The 14,486-nt window shown below is 41.6% G+C and overlaps 1 protein-coding gene across 1 annotated transcript in view; it reads right to left on the reverse strand.

The window, feature by feature from the left end:
* The window catches only part of FGF2 (fibroblast growth factor 2), a 59,513-nt gene extending 45,762 nt beyond the window's left edge, over nt 1–13,751 (reverse strand). The window contains 3 exon segments of the mRNA XM_042936693.1: nt 12,922–13,363; nt 13,366–13,552; nt 13,657–13,751. Of these exon segments, the coding sequence (XP_042792627.1) occupies nt 12,922–13,363; nt 13,366–13,552; nt 13,657–13,751 (724 nt within the window).
* Nucleotides 13,752–14,486: the final 735 nt, after the last annotated feature.

Below are 14,486 nucleotides of genomic sequence, written 5' to 3' on the forward strand. Positions count from 1 at the left end.
CAATATAGAGGCACCCAAATACCTCAAAGTTAAAAACAAACATACAGGATCTAATCAATAATCAGATAATTGTATAATACAATAATAGTAGGGACTTTAACATCTCACTTACATCAATACACAAGTCAACTAAACAGAAAATCAACAAGAAAACAATGGCTTTGAATGGCTCCCTGAACCAGAAGGATTTAACGGATATATTCAGAACATTCCATTCCAAAACAGAATACACATTATTTTCAAGTGCACATGGAACATTCTCTAGAATGGATCACATATTAGCCCACAAAACAAGCCTCAACAAATTCAAGAAGATTGAAATCATTCCATGCATATTTTCTAACCACAACACTATGAAACTAGAAGTCAGCCGCAAGAAAAAATCTGGAAAGACCACATATACATGAAGATTAAATAATATGCTATTAAACAATGAATGGGTCAACCAGGAAATTAAAAGGAAATTAAAAAGTACATGGAAACAAATGAAAATGAAAACACAATGGTCCAAAACTTCTGGGATGCAGCAAAAGTGATTCTAAGAGGGAAGTTTATAGCAATACAGGCATACAGGCCTACTCTAAAAGCAAGAAAAATCTCAAATAACCTAACCTTGCACCTAAAGGAGCTAGAAAAAGAACAACAAAACCTAAAACCAGAAGGAAACAATAAAGATTAGAGCAGAAATAAAAAATATGGAAACTAAACTAAAACAAACAAACAAACAAACAAAACCCAAAACCAGTAGAACAGATCAATGAACCAGGAGCTGGTTTTTGGTGGGGGGGGGGGGGGGGGGGGGGGGATCAGTAAAATTGATAAACCTGTAGCCAGACAGCAAGAAAAAAAAAGAGGAAGGACTTAAATAAATAAAATCACAAATGAGAGAAGAAAAATAACAACCAACCCCACAGCAAAACAAACAATCATAAAAGAATATTATGAAAAACCACATGCCAACAAACTGTACAAATGAGAAGAGATGGATAAAGTCCTAGAAACATATAAACTACCAAAACTCAAACAGAAAGAAATAGAAAATTTGAACAGATTGATAACCAGCAAAGAAATAGAGTCAGTAATCAAAAAACTTCCAACAAACAAAAGTCCAGGACCAGATGGCTTTACAGGTGAATTCTACCAAACATTTAAAGAAGAATTAATACCTATTTGTCTTAAACTATTCCAAAAAATAGAAAAGGAAAACTTCCATGTTAATTCTATGAAGCCAGCATTATCCTAATACCCAAACTAGATAAAGACATCGGTAAAAAAGAGAACTACAAGCCAGTATCTTGGAACACAGATGTAAAAATTCTCAACAAAATAAGAGCAAACAGAATCCAACAATACATTAAAAAAAAAAATTCACTATGATCAAGTGGGATTTATTCCTGGGTTGCAAGGGTGATTCAATATTGCAAATCAATCAATGTGATACATCACATCAATAAAAGAAGGGATAAGAACCATATAATCATTTCAATGGATTCAGAAAAAGCATTTGACAAAGTATGACATTGAATCATGAGGAAAGCCCTCAACAAAGTAGGTTTAGTGGGAACATACCTCAACATAATAAAAGACATATATGAAAAACTCACACCTAAATCATCCTTAATGGGAAAAAACTGAGAGCTTTTCCCCTAAGATCAGGAACCAGACAAGGATGTCCACCCTCACCAGTTTTATTCAACATAATATAGGAAATCCTTGCCACAGCAGTGAGACAACAAAAAGAAATAAAAGACATCCAAATCCGTAAGGAAGAAGTCAAAGTTCCACTATTTGTAGATGACATGATACTATAAATAAAAAACCAGAAAGACCACCAAAAAACTGCTAGAACTGATGAACAAATTCAGTAAGTCACAGGATACAAAAATCAATGTACATCTGTTGCATTTCTTTTTTTTTTTTAATGTTTATTTATCTTGAGAGAGAGAAAGAGAGAGGGCGTGAGCATGGGAGGGGACAGAGAGAGAGAGGGAGAGAATCCAAAGCAGGCTCCATGATGTCAGCATACAACCTGACTGAAACACCAAGGTGCCCCCTAGAAATAGTGATTTAAAAAAATACTTTAAGGGTGCCTGGGTGGCTCAGTCAGTTAAGCATCTGACTCTTGATTTTGGCTCAGGTCGTGATCTCATGGTTCCTGAGCTCAAGCCCCAAATCCAGCTCTATGCTCACAGAGCAGAGGCTGCTTGTGATTCTCTCTCCTTTCTCTCTCTCTCTCTGACCCTGCCCAGCTCACTAGCTCTCTCTCAAGATAAATAAACATTGAAAAAAAATTTTTAGGGGAACCTGGTGGTTTAGTTGGTTAAATGTCCAACTTTGGCTCAGGTTATAATCTTGCAGTTTGTGAGTTCAAGCCCTGCATGGGACCCTGTGCTGACAGCTCAGAGCCTAAAGCCTGCTTCAGATTCTGTATATCTGTCTCTCTCTGCCTCTCTCTCTCTCTCAAAAATAAACATTAAAAAATTAAAATAAAAAATTTTTAATAAATCATATTTGTTTAAATTTCTGCTACATGTCTATCTGGAATTCTGACCATGTTTGAATCTGTATTCTAAACACTAAGAAGTCTACAAGGCATAATTCACCACTTGTCACAAAGAGATCATGTTTTGAAAAGCTAATAGCAAAGACTGTATTATCTATAAATGAGGCATATAATGACACTTGTGCTTCATAAATTTATAATCAAGATTAAACATATTATTTGTAAGAACTGACACAGAGCATATCTTCAAGAATTTCATTCATTCACTCATTCAAAAAATATTCAGTAAATATCAAGGTCCTGGGAATACTGAGATGAAAACCAACCATCTGGCCCTTCCTGTCCCGCAAGGTACAGTGACTTTGCCTATCACTATGGCAATCTCCCTAGGCATCTGGCCAAAGTTGGACAGATCCTATAAATACTTCATGGCTTTAGTAACCTCCCTACAAAATAATCTGTGCCCCATTTCTCCAACCCTATAGTAGCTGAAAGAGTTGTGCAATTCATTATTTTTTAATCCAACACCTGCTATAAATGTCCTCTTTTTATATGGTATCTCTATTGAACCAGTTAGCAAGATTGTCTTCCCAATTTTACTTGCATTATATTCCCATTACTAAATTATTGAGTTTAGAGTAATGTAAAAATATAAATATGTAAGAAGAACTTCTAAAACTTAGAAACATAAAATAGAATATTTCTTTTTCTCACATAATGTTTTGGACAAATGCCTTGCCCTCAAAGAAAATAAGGAAATAAGGTTAATTAATCTTACATTTAAAGATTAAGATGAAATTTGCCTCCGAGAAAGGCTCTCCAAACCTCCAAATAAGAAAACTAACAAAAGAGGACCAACCATGCAAAATGCAAGATTATGCCTACACCAAATCAAGATTTCCAAGATTAAAGGGTCCTTCTCTTGAATCCCTATCCAATTCAAGTAGTCATCGAGCCCGAAAGTAAATGATACCTCTCCCCAACATACACACACTATCTTCAAACAAGTCAAAGCTACAAATAGCTGAGGAGAAAGATCAAATTACACAGAAGAAAAAAAAAATCTAGGCAAGAAAATTAATATAATTAATAGAAGAGGCAGAGACAGAGACCAAGACCACAGGTGTTAGATTAAAAGATACATGTTATTAAAGCAGTAAATAAATTTTGTTTCTAATTCAAGACAAAGACTGTTCATCAAGTGATACAATTCAGAAAGTAATTTTTTAAATGGAGGTATTATTTGATTCTGTTACTCTTTTCCATTTTCTATTTATGTAATGACCACTGAAAAACCTATGAATTGTTTTCTATTTGCAAAATGATTCAGCTTAGAAAGGAATAGAATAAGACTGGTCATTCAGCAATTTCTCCCACCCATCCTTACAGACATCACATCACAAAGACTATGACTCACTTTGTCATACAATTTCTATCCTTTTAAGAGTTTTAAGATTGCAATGAATTCTGGCTCATAAATCTGATTATTAGGATTAAACTATTTGTGCCATTTCCTCACCCAAAAAAGTATACTAACAATGGTACCAGATAGTTTTTAATCCTAATTTATAAAATGATTCACTGGTTTTAAATTTAAGAGATAGAGGCTTAAGGATTAAAGTGTCTGATTGAAGTATGAATTCTCAGATCTTAGAGGATTAGAACTAGTTCTGGAATTGGCTAGAAATACTGATGTGTTATTCAATAGCTGACAAGAAAAACTTCCACAATAAAAAATAATGCTAGAGGCACCTGGTGACTCAGTTGGTTAAGCATCTGACTTCAGCTCAGGTCATAATCTCACAGTTTGTGGGTTCAAGCCCCACATCGGGCTCTGTGCTGACAGCTCAGAGCCTGGATCCTCCTTTGGATTCTGTGTCCCTCTCTCTCTTGGCCCTCCCTCAGTCACACTCTGTCTCTCTCAAAAATAAACATTTAAAAAAAATTTTTAAGTACTGTTAACAAACAATTATGTTTTACCTTTATTGCCCCCTTTAAATAACATGAAAGGTGTCTACAGAAAGAACTACAGTGATGCTACAATTTATCCACTTTACATGCCTCATTCTTAAGTATTTATGCTTATTTATTTAAAGTTCTAGCTCATTCCACAAATGTAGATTGAATCTCTTCATAGGCCTCAGCCTGGTCATTCATTCAGCAAATGGAGCCAAGAGAAATTGGGATGAGTTCATTCAGTCTTGGACCCTCAGAGAAGAAAGAAAGAGATTGTTAGGTAATGTTTGTTTGTTTAAATCCTTACCAACTAGGAATTTCCAATAACATTAGGGGACATGAAATTAAAACACATCAAGCTATTAGAAGCATGAAGGAAAGATGGTATAGGACAGTGGGAAAGAAATGCGGCCTGAAGCATGATTAGGACTAGGATAAGGTAAGAGGATTGAGAAGACTTTCCAGCTCAAGCAAACAGCCTGAGGAAAGGTGAAGAGAAGGAAGATGTGAGAAAGTCAGAAAGGAAGTGAAAAGAGTTGGCTAATTTTTCGGGTACATGTAGAACTTAACAAACATTCTTTGGCCACTGTGCATGAGGTCAGATACATAAAATCTGTCCCAGTCCTTCCCCGCAAGGAGTTCACAGTCCCACTCTGGGAGAGAAACAATTCAACAATGTATTACAACAGAAATCATTAGACTTTGTAGTAGCATATGTACCAAGTATTATGGGGAAAAAAGAGATAAAAACAACTTCTCCCTGGGAAGTTAGGGAACATTTCACAAAAAAAGAAAACTGCTGAGATTAGCTGTTAAGAGATTTTTTTTTTTAAGAGCAAGGTGGAAACAAAAAGAGTGTGTGAGAGGAATTGATAAGAGCGTCTTCCAAAACAAGGATCACATGAGGAAAGGCCAATCACTGTAGCAGTGATGGTCTATAATTAAGCAAGAGCACTGGCAGCATCAGGGGAGTAGGGATGGTAAATAGTGGGCAATAAAATTGAGCAGGTAGATCACATTTGAAAAGGGTGGTCAGGTAGGGTCCGGTTGTAGGTAAGTGAAGGCAGGGGAAATCAAAAGACACGGCAAAGAAAAATCACTAAGGTGGGGAAGACTCTGAGGTGTCTAGCTTTGAAGACAAGAACAATTTAACTACAGGAGTGCCTGGGTGGCTCAGTCAGCTAAGCATTCGACTCCTGACCTGGGCTCAGGTCATGATCTCATTGTTTTTGAGTTCGAGCCCTGGATCCAGCTCTGCCCTTAAAGTGCTAAGCCTTTGAGAGACCTTGAGAGTCTCTCTCTCCCCCTTTCTCTCTACCCCTCCCCTGCCTCAAAATAAATAAACTTTAAAAAAATAATTTCACTCCAAATAGAAATTGGGTAGAAAGAGATAATAGGTTGAGAAAAACACATTAAGTTCTTTACCCATTTTGAATTGAGACAGTGGCAGTTTATCTGTCCTTCAAGCAGAAGAAAACGGAGTATCAACACAGAGATGGGAAATCAGAGACTGAGACGAAGACCATAAGTGATCTGCTGAAGGAATATGAGTGCCCAGAAAGAAAGGTAGAAGCCCAAAACAGAGCCTTGGGGAATATGAAAGCAAAAGACCAAAAGAAGGAGAAATCAGAAGAAAGGATAGTTGGCAGGTGAGAAAACTAGGTTGATGTGGTATAACAGAAACCAAAGAATTCTCAAGAAGACAGGGGCAGAAAATAGTATCGTGTCAAAAGTAGGGTGACAAATTGGATAAGGCCACATTATTGAAGTGGAAGACTGGGGCCCAGCATGATTTACATAGAATTCTGGGGTGGACAGGATCCAGAGTTAAAAAGAGAAAAGGAGGTGAAGTAGAAAAAGAACACACAGGACTCCCAGATATTGGCCACAAAAGAATGAACACACAATGCACAGCATACCTAAGGAACTTCATACCACATAGTACGTGATAAAAACCCAAAATGCTTTTTAAAGAAAGCAGAATTCCTAACAAGTTTACTATTTATCCTGAAAAATGATTCCACTCTCTATATGGAATACTCTAAGAAATGCTAACACCCAATCTCTAAGATTCCCAAATATTTTTCAAATATAACTTTGTTACATATAATCACCTTCATTAAAAGATTGACCAAGTGCCTAAATGCAAGCATTACTACACCAAGAGAACAGCAAACCTCAACTAAGCTTTCTACAGCAATACGGGCCATGAGTAGTTACTACACAGGCCAGTCCACACAAAATGGTTTCATCAGCAGCTGACATTTAGTGAGCACACCCTGAGGGAAAAGTCCTAAGCTGTTCATGATGCTTATTTATATGGAGAATTCATGGTTCCTACCTTAAGATGTCAGCATCTTCACCAAGCACCTAAATCATGAACAGAGAACAATGTACTCACAGAATCTAGCCAGATTATGACTACTCTGTACAAATTTTCTTTAAGACAAAAAAAAAAAAAAAAAAAAAAAAAAACTTCTTGGCTAATTTTATTTATTAATTATAAATTACAGTTACAAATTAATGTAGATCTTAATTAAAATTAAATAAATTATACTGGGGTGCCTGGGTGGCTCAGTCAGTTAAGCGTCGAACTTCAGTTCAGGTCATGATCTCACAGCTTGTGGGTTCGAGTCCCACATCTGGCTCTGTGCTGACAGCTCAGAGCCTGGAGCCCGCTTCGGATCCTGTCTCTCTCTCTCTCTCTGCCCCTCCTCCTCCTCTCTCTCTCTCAAAAAATAAACAAACATTAAAAAATTTTTTTTAATTAAAAACATTATAAATTAAACAGGAAAATTCCTTCCAATCGTTCAATTATACATGCAAGAACTTCCTCAATTTTTAATCTCCAGAATACCTTAAAAACCTGGAAACCTTTCACTTCAGAATTCTGTAAGATAATTCAATTTAGAGTATAAGTTAATATGGGGAAAGTAAGTAACCCTTTGAAAATACAAACACACACACACTCTACAGATTTCTGTAAATGAACAGGCAAGCATTAAGGATACACTGGTCAATTTAAAAGTCACCTTGCACAGGAAGAGTGACAGAGGACAGCTGGCTTGAGACATAAATTAAACACTGAATATTGGCTGTCTGTTGACTCCAGGTCCTCCAAATTTCTTCAAACTAAAAATATCCTACAGGAATTTAGAATGGAACTAGTCTGGCTTCTAAGAAACATAGTCTATGGCTCAAGGGGTGAGGTTCCCTGGGAGTTACCACTTTTGGTCCTCTCCTAAATTCCTGGGGCTATGAATAACCTAGATTAGAGGAAGGATTTGATAGCAAAGGAGAATACAATAGCTAATATAACAATGAATACAACAAGGAAACATTGAGCCACAACTGCATTTCCTAAAGATATAATATTCTAAATTATTTTGCAAACAATCAAGCATTGGATATTTATTGAGCACTGACAGCATACGAGTACAAGGCCAGATCTCCAGTTTCAGAGTGCAGAAAATGACAAACTCAAAAGCAAAACACAACACAATACATTTGCTTGGATAGAATACCGTAATGAGGTTAAGGTTTTTGCCGCAATGTGTGGATTTGCCTTGCTCCAGTTCACGTCTTAGACTCTTACCCCAGGCAGCCTTCTAACAGATGTGTGCCACAGGACAAAGGGGCCCAAGTAGGGTTTTTGGAAAATCAACACTGGAATTTGGAAAAACAAGAAAAGGCTATGGCACATGTGTAGTCATTATCCTGTTGTACAGACATCTTGTGGCTTAAAAATAACAGTTCTAATGATGTGAGACCTAAAAAATCACCTTTTTTAATATCACAGATGGGGATTTCTGAGAATCAATGCGTAGATGAATAAAGTCAATTTTATAATTATAATGCATAAAAGAATGGTTCGTGTCTTATTACATCTGTAATATTTTATTTTCAGATTAACTTAAAAATCATACCCATCCATTTAAAATGCCATCAAAAATCTAAATGAGAATACTTAGAACTCCGTTGTCATACCATTGTCAAAGCCTAATTACATAATGGACATTTTATAAACACAAGGAGTGCCCTCAGGGCGTGTCACAGGGGATATTGCCTCTTCTAGGCTGAAGTCACTTGGCATCTAACCCTTCTTAAAAGGCTAAGGTGTGGTAATATCTATGACTCATGAATTGTCCTTTCATTGCTGTACCAATGACATGATTTCCATGATTAAATGAGCTATTAGATTCTTACTTCATTTGTTTACTGCACATAAATAGCATTACAGTAAACATTGTGTTTATTGAGGCAGATTAGTGGGATCCACTTGCCAGATATTACCCAAAAAAAGATGGGGGAGAGAATCTAGAATCACTGAATCAATGGTTCCGTTTACATGAAGTAGAGAAGAAAGGTGGCTTTATCCAATGCCCTGGGAACATAACTAGAGGTAACCTGTGAACCAGTAAGACCTCCTCCGAGGGGCTGGCTTCCCCAGTGCTCTGAAATGGAGAAAGCCCACAAAGTGGGGCCCCTGGAGGGTGTTCTCTCTGACTGAATGGAAGAGTGCAATGAGGCTGGAGGAGGGCAGGAATAGAAGGCAAGGGACCTGGTGGGCAAGAAGCTCATTCAGGATGATCACAGGGGAAACTGGCATATGAAGGCAGGTGATCAGTTACTGTTCTGACCCTCAATACTGTCTTCAATAAAACAAGATCAGTGAACTAAAAGGTCTGACACCTCCCTCTGAATTTCACAAGTCCATGTTTTTATGAGTCGAGTCGCATGGAATATGTGCCGTGGCAAAGGGCACGGGTGTCACGCGGGCCAGGATGCCATCCCTGCTCCACACAGGAGTGGGCAGGTCCCTCTACGTCTCCAAGTCTCAGTATCCTCTAGAACCTGGAGGCAGACAAGTATGGCAAACAGGCAGTCAGCTCCCAAGAGAAGCCCAAGGGTAGAAACAGCACTGCTAACCGCCTCCAGTTTTTCCTAAATAAGAGCATCTGGACCAAATTTAATGCCAAAATGTACATAGGCAGCATACATTTCTCTTGCTACACTCCACCACACGGCGTACGTGCCACTCAGGCTAAAGTGTTCCCTCTTCGGAAGTTTTCACATAGTTCACTACTTAAGAGTAAATACTTAATGTTACACAATCCCATGGACATTTGGAAGGGGCCAATTAAAACATCCAGGACACAAGGAAGCTGGGTGAGGAGCACACATGCTGGAGAAACAGACTCTTGTCACCGTATTGTGCTTCTATCAAAATCTCATGTCAAACAAAAGCTACTCCATGACTAGAAGGAAAGTGCATGAAAATTGGCCCTTTCAAGTGAAAATAAAGCAGAATACCCAGGTATGAAGCAAAAGGGGCCTTCAACAACACTGAGAAGTTGGAAAATTGATATTGTCTTCTCCCTCCCCTTTCATTTCTGCCTCTGCCCTCCCCACCTCACACCTCCTTGCCCTGTCTCCCCCTTCAGCACCTAAGGCACATCCCCCATACCTAACCAGCACCCCCCACATTTATACCATCCCTCCAAGTACCCAAAGGATATTTGTATTTTAAAAGACATCGGGGCAGAAAATGTTCATGCCAAAGGAATAAATCTCAGAGAGATTTTCAGGTCAACTGGACAGTTTGAGGAATGAGACTAGGGGGTTTTTAACTTTTCAAATAGGTCTAGATATCTGAGCCATAATTCAGTGGGAAATTGTGACAACCATCAACTCTGCTTTTTTCCCCACGTTTTCTGGTCAGTGTCATTTGTTTGGGGTAATGGAGGAAATGCGGTTGGGAAGATACTGTTATATCATGTCCACAATCATTTTTCCTTGTATCTTTCCCATCGGTCTTGTCTTGGTTCGGTCAACTATCAGCACAGCTTTGACATGTCAGAAAAATAGACTGTACTTAAACTTATGTCCAGGTTGAGCTACACAGAAGTGGTTTAAATTCATCACATCTTTAGGTTTGTATTGTTAGTCTATTGCCTGCTAAAAGGTGAAAAAAAATCAGTACCCTCCACAAATCTGGAGTATTCTAATCTTCACTTTTAACATGTAGTCTTTAGCTAGTTATCAAGTTGGAAGGATTCTCAACCTTAGCACTATTAACGTCTGGGATCTGGGGCACCTGGGTGGCTCAGTCAGTTAAGCGTCCAACTCTTGATTTCGGCTCAGGTCATCATCTTATAGTTTGTGAGATCGAGCCTAGTGAAGAGCCTGCTTAGGATTCTCTCTCTTTCAAAAAAAAAAAAAAAAAAAAACGAAGAAGAAAGAAAGAAAGAAAGAAAGAAAGAAAGAAAGAAAGAAAAGAAAAATTGTGGCTGGGATAAAGTAGGATGCACTGTAGGATGGTTAACAGCATCCCTGGCTTGGATCTCCTAGATACCAGTAGCACCCTTCCAAATGAGCCAAAAGTGTCTCCAGGCATTGCCAGACGCTGGGGGGTGGGGGGGATGGGGCAAAATCACCCACCTATGAGAACCAGTGAGGTAAAATAAGATAGCAAAAAAACTCAGAGTTGGAAAGAAACAGTTAACAGCTATTATTACAAGGGTGGTAGTGTGGTATGCAATTCAGAATTATCCTCAGTCACTAGCCCCCAGTTATATTCTAAAGGAAATAGGGTATCAAAAGCTTCAAAGGAAAAAAAAATCCAGCAACTAATAAAGGGTCTTAAAAAAAAAAAGAGAGAGAGAGACAGAGTACTAGGGGAAGGTCCAACATGAACCTAATATGGAGGAGAGCTCTTTTATGTTGTAGTCCTAGAACATGCTCCTTTTTTATTATTATAGACCGTTTATGCTGCTAGAAAAGAACAAAACTCATTGGGATATATATGCACCTGGCCCTAATCAGCTGTGTTCACCTAGCAGACTACTGCAAAACAAACTTCAAACACAAAGCTTAAAATTTAATTTGGACAACCTATTCAAATTACTGAATAGAGAAATAGCACTAACCCATACATATTGGATTACGAGCATCTTTTCAGTTTTACTGAATAGAAGCCGTTGATAACATTTAAAAATTATGGCAGGCCTGGAAAAAAATGAAAGACCTGCATCTTTTGCTTGTTGCTGCTTTGAAATCAATAAAAACCCAAGCAATATAAAAGCACATTTCTCATTTGTCAACTCAGATCTCAGTGCAAAGCTTTCGCCTCTTCCAATCACTTCACAGGTGGGAAGGACATTGCATCAGCATCTTAGGATAAAGAGGTGACTCCTGGGGCGTGGAGCTCGGAACTCCTGCAGGTCTTTTCTCAGGCAAATAGTGGATCAGATTCTTCACCAGAAACCAATAAAGGTGGAACTCACAGCTTTTAACAGACTTTTTACCTACACTTACAGGAGAACAGTTACAATACGCTCTGATCCTCCTTCTCTCACTTCAAATTCCAACGGTGTCAGCCAGTTTTATGCCCTTTTCCCTCTCTTTTTTGAGACCAGTGGGTCTCAAAGTGTGGTCCCAGGTCAGCATCACCTGAGAACGTGTTACAAATGCAAATTATCAGGTGTAAGGAATTCTAGGCCTAAGGAAGCAGAAACTCTGGGAGACAACGTTCAGCAATGTGTTATAACCGCCCCCCCCCCCAGGTGATTCTAATGTACTCCTGGAGTTTGAGAACCAATTATTTAGGCTAGTGTTATTTCTATAACCACAGATTATTTTTCACAGAACACAAAAGTGTACGATGGTAAAATGAGTTCTCTTCGCACTTTGTATGAATTCTCATTTGATCCTCAAACTTGATGCAAGGTAGACATTATCCCCATTTTTAGGTATCAGAAAACAAGCTCAAGGTCCCAAAGCTAATAACTGCACGCGAAAGATAAAAGTTTTTGCAGTTCTTGTCACTATTGAAACAAAAGTGTGTCGCACTTTAACAAAAGGTCCACATCTTCTGCTGCTTCAGCCTTCGGCAATTTGGAAAAAAAATAGAAATGGATGTGTAAGAGCAGTGTGCCAGATGGCCTGGATCCTACCAAATCAGAGTTTAAGGGCACACTCTGGAAAGGTATTTTTCCAGTAAAGAGCACTTAATTCAGCCTTGTCCCCCCCTCCCCCTCCTTTGTCCGCGGGACTTCGCGCATCCAACACAGAAGGGGTTGGAACTTCAGGATGGAGACCCAGACTGTTTCTCCGCAAGCCGCTCGCCTCTCCGCCGTTGGGCATCCCCTAAGTCACAGGTTGTCTGCGCGAAGGGAGCCCGCCTCCCAGGCCTTGGAGGCTCAGGGCCCAGGGGACTGGTTTACCAGGGGAAACTGGCACACTCCAAAGCCTGGGGAAGGATCTAACCCGACACCGCAGCTGGGGAGGAAGGGGCGAGTGGTGAACCCGAAACCACCGAGGGCCGCTAGGAAAGAAACCACAAGTCCCACTAAGGTCGGGGTGAAGAGAAGCAAGAAGCGCCAAGGAGGGAATGGAGGGGAGGGGGAGAGAACCACAAGAGTGGAGATGGGATCGGGGAAGAAGAGCGGGCCAGCACTCACTGTGAGGGTCGCTCTTCTCCCGGACCCCATCCACTCGGCCGTCGGGGTGGATGCGCAGGAAGAAGCCCCCGTTTTTGCAGTACAGACGCTTGGGGTCCTTGAAGTGGCCGGGCGGGAAGGCGCCGCTGCCGCCGTCCTCCGGCAGGGCGGGCAGCGTGGTGATGCTCCCGGCTGCCATGGCCCCCCCGGGGCCGTGCCGGGGTGCCCGCGCCCCAGGAGCCGCGCGGGGAGCCGCCGTCCCCCGGCCCCGGCCCCCGACCCGGTCCGGGGCACGGCCCCGGCCCCGGCCCCCCAGCCTCCCGCCCGGCGGCGCGCGACCGCGCCCGCGGGCCCCCAGCGTCGCGCCTCTGGGCCTCTCCCCTCCGCGTCTGCCCTGGAGCGCGATGCGCCGCGGCGCTCGGGAGCCGGGGCTTAGGGCTGGGTGTCTCCGCGGCCGCCGCTCTCCGGAGGGCCGCCTCTCCGAGCTACAGCGCCCGGGTTCCGGCTGCAACCGCGGGCACCGCGTCCGCCGCTCTGGCCCCGGCCCGGCCGCGGCGTCACATCTTGTACATCTCCACCCCCGAACACCCACCAACCCCGCACGCCCCCGGCCCTCCTCCCTTCCTGCGCGCCGCCCCCTACTCGCTCGGGACTTTACGAGGCCGGCCTCTGGATCGGGAGCTTTGGCCGCAGCACGCAAGCGCCCGACATCAGTCCCAGGGGGGCAGCGGGGAGCGGGGGAGGTAAGGAGGGCGCGCCGGGAGGCGACCGCCCGGGGCCTCCGCAACTCTAGGGGCTCGACCCCGGCTAGTTCCCCAGAAGTCGCCCCAGGCCCACCCTGCCGAGCACATTTAGTCTTTCCTCACACTGTGGAGCTTTTGCTGTGCAACCAGCCGTGACTCAACTTTTAAACGTTTAAATGCAACTTTCTCCCCCATTCTTTTTCCTTGCCAGCGTTTCAGAGAAGAAACTATTTCCACCCCCAAGAAGTGAAGGATTCCGAAATGAGGGCGGATACTGTGTCAGAATAAGTTTTGAACACCTCTAATCACCAAAATAGGGGAGGGGTGGGGTACGTGTGGGGCACAAACTTTATAATTGAAGGCAGAGGCTGAAATCATTTACTAATAAAAGGAAAGAAAAGAGGACAGAGGAAGAGAGCAGACTGGATTGCTAAGAGAAAAACATTTTCTTTTACCACCCTAACTTGAAGTAGCCAACGTGGAAAGATGAAGATAGGCCTCAAATCCTTACGTGATTACAAGTGTGTTTGATGAGGGAGCCTGGGGCAAGCTGAGGGCAAAGTACAGGCTCACAGCAACACTTTCCCCCACCTCCCCCCAGGGTGGGATATGTGGGATATTCCTCGGATACTCCTGGCTACCCAAGAACAAAGGAAAGGAGTTAAGGTGCTTGCTGTGGTGACGTGGGAAACCAAGGCAAATGAAAAATTAAATTCCCTTATTGCCTACAGCCCATTGACAGGTCCTTGAAACCAGCAGAGTGACCTCCCTCTAGGAGCTCAGCTGCCTCAAGGTGACACTTTGCTGGGGGCAATAGAGAATCTTAAGCTGAACATTATCCTG

Source organism: Panthera leo, chromosome B1 (genome assembly GCF_018350215.1).
Source record: "Panthera leo isolate Ple1 chromosome B1, P.leo_Ple1_pat1.1, whole genome shotgun sequence".
Lineage (NCBI taxonomy): Eukaryota > Metazoa > Chordata > Mammalia > Carnivora > Felidae > Panthera > Panthera leo.